The sequence below is a fragment of the Ammodytes marinus genome (assembly GCF_949987685.1).
Source record: "Ammodytes marinus genome assembly, chromosome: 9".
Taxonomy (NCBI): domain Eukaryota; kingdom Metazoa; phylum Chordata; class Actinopteri; order Uranoscopiformes; family Ammodytidae; genus Ammodytes; species Ammodytes marinus.
The window spans coordinates 32,188,433-32,195,932 of record NC_137213.1 but is presented as its reverse complement, the minus strand read 5'-3'; the positions used below and the strand labels follow the sequence as shown (position 1 = coordinate 32,195,932).

The window sequence follows — 7,500 nt, the reverse complement described above, 5'->3', positions numbered from 1 at the left end:
TTGTTGTTTCAGTTTCCTAGTGAGGAGAACGATGCAGCTGGTCCATCCACACAGACAGATGTGGAGCTGCAAGTCTAAATCGGGTTAGTGTCGAGTCTGCCACAATATTTAGGGTCAAATTTTATTTAATATTATTTTGTATCACGTCTTATATCATACTTGTAGATAGGGTTAGGGTTATAGATCAAAGGTAAAACAATGTACATGTAGGTGTTTTTCATTTTTCCACGATCTAATTGTCAAACTTTAAAAATCAAAGTAGTGAATTATTACTTTTTTCTTTCAAATGTGCGGTATTTTTTATGTGTTTTTGTCTCATTACATCCCAAACATTTTTCGGTAATTATTCTTTCTTTTCTTTGGGGAATGGGCGTGGGGGGGGGGGGAGGGGGGTTAGTAATCCCTGCTGTCCTCGTTCAAAGCCCTCAAACCACACCTGTTAATTATGATTATTTTTAAACATCTAATCAAAATATTATAATGATTGTATTCCGCAAACTATCCCTTTAACTTATGTTTAATTTTTCAGTCATTTTAAATAAGTGTCTCATTTTGTTCTCTGTTTACAGATCCATTCCGGTGGACGGCAGAGCGACTCTCAGACCGTCACAATAAAGGTTTAATAAATGAATATTTTTCTAACAACATAACGTTTGTAGTCGAGTCTTTTATTTGATTTACAGCGTTCTATTCACCGTGGGAATCGTTCACGCAAGAAGTAGCTTTTCGAGTAAACTTAAACCTGCAGTGTGTAGAATTTTAGGTTTTATTTCCTAGCAGATTTTGTAGAAAGTAATTATAACATCCATAAGTACGTTTAATTTAGTGCATAATAGCTGAAAAAAATGTTTTGAATAATTTTTTTTCCCCTTAGAAAGGGTCTCATATATGTCCATATTTCTGCATATTTTGGACCAAGGCCTAGTGCCGCCATCTTGAAAGTGTCATAGTTGGAATGTCATCAGGTGCATTGTTTAAAATTTAGAATTGTTCTTGTCCTTGAAGGCCACTGTAGCTTCTGTTATTATTCTAAAGGGTTGGGGTTACCCAGGGAGCGTTGCATTCTAGAACTTTGTAGAACTTTCTTGATGATGTCATATTACACACTGCACCTTTAATTTTATGTTTTTTATAAATATGTTTTCTTATACAAATAGGCAATTTATATTAAAATACATTATCAAAGGGGGCGCCCTTAGCTCAGTTGGTAGGGCGTCCCCCCCATGGGCCTCGGCCAGCAGCGGACCCGGGTTCGATTCCAGCCCGCGGTCGTTCTCTGCATGTCACTCCCCTCTCTGCCCCATTTCAACTCTGTCTCTACACTATCAATAAAGCATAAAAATGCCAAAAAATTATCTTAAAAAAATAAATAAAAATAAATTATCAAAAAAAATATATAAATGTTTCATTTATATTAAGAAAATAAATCAATTTAAATATTGTTTATTAAAAATAATTGCCTATTATAAAACATAATTAATGAAGTTTACTAAAAAAATATTTCTCAAAGGAAAAAAATCTTTAAATTATGGAAATCTTAAAGGTGCAGTGTGTAATATGACATCATCAAGAAAGTTCTACAAAGTTCTAGAATGCAACGCTCCCTGGGTAACCCCAACCCTTTAGAATAATAACAGAAGCTACAGTGGCCTTCAAGGACAAGAACAATTCTAAATTTTAAACAATGCACCTGATGACATTCCAACTATGACACTTTCAAGGTGGCGGCACTAGGCCTTGGTCCAAGATATGCAGAAATATGGACATATATGAGACCCTTTCTGAGGGGAAAAAAAATATTATTTTTTTATTTTCAGCTATTATGCACTAAATTAAATGTACTTATGGATATTATAATTACTTTCTACAAAATCTACTAGGAAATAAAACCCAAAATTCTACACACTGCAGGTTTGAGTACTTTTTGGGGAAAAGGTCCAAGCCCCCAGGTCGAGGAACACTGCTCATCATTTGTTCGTGTTAGTTTTTTCCTTTATGCTTTTATTGTGAAGGGCTGACAGACAGCAGAGACTTGAGGGGAGGAGCTGAAGCTGCTTCAGAGTTCAATGTTAAAGCTGCTCAGTGGGACACAGGTCACTACGGCAGAGTGTGAGGGACGAAAAGGGAAGGGGAACATGAAGTGGAAGTTATATATTTAAAAAAAAAGTATTATGTTATAATATTGAGAAGAAAAAGAAAATGTCCTCACTTTTTTTCTCAATATTATTTTTCATCTCTCGAAGTGCATAATAAAAAACAGATTTTTTTTAAACTTTTTATCTTTTCATATTTTTTATTTTTATTGGTAAATCCCATGGAGACCGAAGACTCTTTTACAAGGGAGACCTGTTTTCCTTTCCCACGTTACCATTCACACACACATTCATACACCGATAGCAGGCTAACTATCGACATTCACACAAGGTAAGGTGGGTGAAGTGTCTTGCCCAAGGACACAACAACTATGACACAGGTGGCAGGGCGGGGATCGAACCTCCAACCCTTTGATCATCGGCCGACCCGCTCTACCAACTGAGCCACAGTCGCCCCATTTTCATATATCTGTTAGACAGATTTGTAGAGACAAAGATGAAATTGGGCAGGAGAGGAAAGGAGGAGGAAGTTTTAATAATTTATTTTTTTATTATTATGCACTTTGAGAATAAAGACGAAATACAATATTCAGAGTGCATAATAAAAACCTAAATTAATTTTTAAATTTAAATTATGTATATGCTATATGTTCACTGGGACACAGGTCACTATGGAAACGCATTAGGCCCAAAAGGGAAGGAGGAGGAGAAGGAGAAGGAGGAAGTTTTTTTTTTATTTTTTTTATTATTATGCACTAAAATAAAGTCAAAATTTCAATAATAAAGACGAAAGAAAAATTTTAAAAATAAATAAAAATTACTTTCTCTACCCTAACTTTTTTTTTCTCAATAATAAAGTGCATAATAAAAAACTGAATTAATTTTTTCATTAAAATTTTGTATATGCTATATGTTCAGTGGGACACAGGTCACTACGGAAGAGCATGAGGGCCAAAAGGGGGAAGGGAAAGGAGGAGGAAGTTTTTTTTTTTACTTTTTATTATTATTATGCACTTAGAGAATAAATTAGACATTTTGATAATAAAGACTAAATAAAATATTGAAAAAAAAATCCTCCACTTTTTTCATCTTTAATCTGGAATTTTTTACTTTATTCTCGACCTGCATAATAATAAATTAATAAAAAATGTAAACATCAAATAAAAAGAGAAAATTAGACAACCTTTAAATAACAAGACCTTTTCATAACAAAACAATAATTTATTTCACATTTTAACATTAAAACAAACAAACGTCGTTTCATTCAAGCTGCTAGTTTCAGATCAAAACTCTTCTAGCGTTACAAATATGTAAAAAATAATATTTGGTGCTTGTCGTGTATTTTGCTACATCTATTTGTGTCACACACACCGAAAGGGAAAATCTTATAAATACTCATAACTGACTTGATAAAAAGTGAGTTGAACACCCTGCCTGATGACCTGAGGGCCGCAGAAAGTGTTGATACCTTTAAGGGCAAACTCAAAACCAAATATTTACCCTTTTTAGTCAGGCTTTTTAATCACAGAACTTATTTGTTTTATATTTTAGATTAAACAACCTACTGTTTGTATCTATCTCTTATCGCCTATTTTATTTATATATGTAGTCTGCTTTTATTTTCAATGTATTTTAATTTAATTTTTTTCTTCTTCTATGTATTATTTCTAATGATTGTTTTTGCGTGTATGAATATATCGGGGGGGTGTCGTGGGAGGGGAGGGGGGGGGGTTGTTTTAAGCACTTTGTGTTACATTTACTTGTATGAAAAGTGCTCTATAAATAAAGTTTGATTGATTGAAGAAGTGAGTCACTTCTGGTTGAGCCAGCTGAAAGAAAAGACGTGTTTCGGTCCATCTGCGTCGTCTGACTCACTCTGAGGATCGGACTGAAGGGAAGAAGGAAAAAAGGGAAAAAAATAATTTATTATTATAATTATTTCATATGAATTCATTATTATTATTAAATACATTAATTTTAGTTTTATTAAGAAACACTTTTATAATTTCAATTTATTTTATATATATTTTTAAAATACTTTTTTTTTTAGAGAACATAATTTATTTTCTATTTGTATTTAAAAAGTCCCTACGAGGAACTTTTAAATATTTCTGAAACAGTCAAATTTTTCCTCTGATGATCATAAATTACATGTAACAGCAAACGAGACCATCAGTGCAAAGAAAGAATGCTATTTTTATATAGTTTTTCTTAATGCCTTTGTCATGGGTATACGCTCACCCAGGAACAACAGCTGGCGTGGTAAAAACACTACTGCTTTTGTCCAAAGGGGGCGCTAGAATTAACACACTGAAAGTTCCTCGGGGCTCCTTTAAACAATTTTTAAAATAAAGAATTATTTTTACATATTTAAAATAATACCTGAGTGGGAGCGGTGGGCTGCTCGGCTGATGATGATGATGCAGTGGGAGGAGGGGCGGGGTTTCGGGGTGGTGACGTCGTTGTGGGAGGAGTCACCTCTGACGGCGGTCTCTGAGGGGATGTGGTCGGGAACTGAACAACACCTGCTGCAGACGGAAAACAACATATTTAAGGGATAAATAGAGAGAGAGAGAGAGAGAGAGAGATAGAGAGAGAGAGAGAGAGAGATAGACAAATAGATAGATAGACAGATAGACAGATAGATAGATAGATAGATAGATAGATAGATGGATAGACAAATAGATAGATAGACAAATAGATAGATAGACAGATAGACAGATAGATAGATAGATAGATAGATAGATAGATAGATAGATAGATAGATAGATAGACAGACAGACAAACAGATAGATAGATAGATAGACAGACAGATAGATAGATAGATAGATAGACAGATAGACAGATAGATAGATAGATAGATAGATAGATAGATAGATAGATAGACAGACAAACAGATAGATAGATAGATAGATAGATAGATAGACAGACAAACAGATAGATAGATAGATAGACAGACAGATAGATAGATAGATAGATAGATAGATAGATAGATAGATAGAGGGAGAGAGATAAAGAGATAGATAGATAGATAGATAGATAGATAGATAGATAGACAGACAGACAGACAGACAGACAGATAGATAGATAGATAGATAGATAGATAGATAGATAGATAGATAGATAGATAGATAGATAGATAGATAGATAGATAGACAGATAGACAAACAGATAGATAGATAGAGAGATAGATAGATAGATAGATAGATAGATACCTGACGGCGGTCTCTGAGGGGATGTGTCCGGGAGCTGAACAACAGCAGCTGCAGACGGGGCACAATTTATTTAATATTTTAAATTTATTTTAACAAAGACATTTTTTTTCTTATTCTAAACCACATGTATTTGATTTAAAATACTTCATATTTAGATTCTTTTCATAAAGAACACAAACACAAAACTGAAAAAGTGAACACACAAACAAAAGACAAAATAAACAACCAACATGGCGTATATTCTATTTTACAGGTTTCTAAGGACATTGTTTAAACTAAAGGTAAATGTTAAGCAGAAAAATAAAAAGTCAACGAGGTGTCATGTAGGTCCCTTCAGTTCTGTTATATAGTCCAGGAAAGGCTGACATATCTGTTTAAACTTCTCTGCTTTCCCTGAGATATAAACCACATGTATGTATCATATTTCAAGCGTCTTTGAGTCTAAATATTTTTTGATTGGTTTGATATTTAAAAACACATATTTAAACAAATGTTTTTGTTGAATAAAGAATAATTCATAAAAAAATAAAACAATTCATATATATATTAATTTAGATAAAATAAAAATATATAAAATACAAAAAAGCAGAATATAATAAAACCTTTCAATTATTTTAATTTATTTTGTATTAATTATATTTTAATTAAAAACATTTGATTTGATATTTAAAAACACATTAAAAAAATTATTTATATAAAAACACCTGTAGACGGAGCAGGGGGCAAAGGAGCCGTCTGATTGGTCGATGGCACGGTGGTGGGCGGGGCCTCTACCACACTTCCTGTCGTCACTGTTGTTCCATCAACTGAGGAAAATAAACAGAAGTTTATTTTTTAGTTTGTATATACTTGTATTTAATTTTTTGAATATTAAACTTTTCTTAATTTTTTTTTATTTATTATTTTTTGGCATTTGTTTTTGCTCTATTAGACAGTTTGGAGAGACAGAAGGAGAATAAAATAAAATAAAAAAATATAAATAATAAAATAATAAATAAAATAAATATAGAAATGAAAGAAAATAAATAAAAAAAACAGAAGAATACACACAATTTTATTTTTTAGTTTGTATATTTTTTCTTTTTATTGTGTGCGTCCATGTGTGTGTGTGTCCATGTGTGTGTGTGTGTGTGTGTGTGTGTGTGTGTGTGTGTGTTTGTTTGTGTGCCCATGTTTGTGTGTGTGTGTGTGTGTGTGTCCATGTGTCCATGTGTCCCTGTGTGTGTGTGTGTGTGTTGGTCGGTCCATGTGTGTGTCCATGTGTGTGTGTGTGTGTGACTGTGTGTGTGTGTGTCTCTCTCACGTTTGATGAAGTGGACCTTGGCCAGTGCGTTTCTCTGCAGGTCAAAGTTTGCGGTGAAGTGATTCATGTCTTCGTAGCCGTGTTGGATCTTCTCCAGATGAGACGTGTCGCTGCTCGCCACGATCCTGATGCACAAACACACGGCATGTTAAAGGTTCAATACACGTTAGATAGCAGCTTGAGTATTAAATAATAAAAAATAAATACAAAATGAAAATATTAATAAAACAAATGTAATAATTTTTTAAAATAAATACATAAAAAAAAAAAAAAAAAAAAATTAATAAAAAAATTAAATAATAATTAAACAAATAAAAAATAAAACTTTTGTTTTGTTCAGATTCGAATAAAAGCCTATGATTTATATCATATATACACTGTATGATTGTGATTCTAATCCCACAGGAGATTTTATTAAACCAAATTGATCGTACTCACTTCTGCAGCAGAGGTTTGGCCGCCTGTAGAGGTCAAAGGTCAAAGTTATTATCAAGTCTCTTTTAACAGTTCATCAAAAGCATCAAAAGAAAAACAAAACTAACCCTGCGTTCCGAATCGCATACTCTTTCTTTTTTCTATTCTACATACTACATCCGACGATAAAAATAATCTAGTTAGGATGCAGTAGGCATACTATTGGGACATACTTTACTCTCTTATTTCATCATAACATTGCGCCTTGATCTTGCCTCTTGCTTTTATATCCGTCGCATCCCCGTTTGTTTTCATATGGAGGCTTCGTCGATGTGACGTCACTTCACGTGCACACTGGATTGTGGGTCAGAATAGCCCAAATAGGATGCAGTTTTCAACACTAACAATCTTGGCCGCATGAAGTAGGACATCCGGGTACTTCTAACCAGCCTAAATCTGGCCACAACAATCGGGA

At 33.4% G+C, this 7,500-nt stretch overlaps 2 protein-coding genes across 2 annotated transcripts in view; one reads left to right on the top strand and one right to left on the bottom strand.

Annotated features, from left to right (window-relative positions):
* The window catches only part of LOC307255607 (uncharacterized protein), an 8,024-nt gene extending 7,324 nt beyond the window's left edge, over positions 1-700 (top strand). Inside the window, exons 10-11 of the mRNA XM_080034326.1 lie at positions 13-83; positions 570-700. Coding sequence (XP_079890452.1) covers positions 13-78 — 66 coding nt within the window. The 3' untranslated portion in view covers positions 79-83; positions 570-700. The remainder of the gene's footprint in view (positions 1-12; positions 84-569) is intronic.
* A 3,203-nt stretch (positions 701-3,903) lies between these two features.
* LOC307255503 (E3 ubiquitin-protein ligase TRIM63-like) overlaps positions 3,904-7,500 on the bottom strand; it is a gene marked incomplete at its 3' end in the record, with an annotated part of 12,532 nt that continues 8,935 nt past the window's right edge. The window contains exons 8-13 of the mRNA XM_080034189.1: positions 7,050-7,072; positions 6,612-6,736; positions 6,013-6,114; positions 5,309-5,356; positions 4,476-4,621; positions 3,904-3,981 (exon numbers count right to left, since the gene is read on the bottom strand). Of these exons, the coding sequence (XP_079890315.1) occupies positions 3,904-3,981; positions 4,476-4,621; positions 5,309-5,356; positions 6,013-6,114; positions 6,612-6,736; positions 7,050-7,072 (522 nt within the window). The remainder of the gene's footprint in view (positions 3,982-4,475; positions 4,622-5,308; positions 5,357-6,012; positions 6,115-6,611; positions 6,737-7,049; positions 7,073-7,500) is intronic.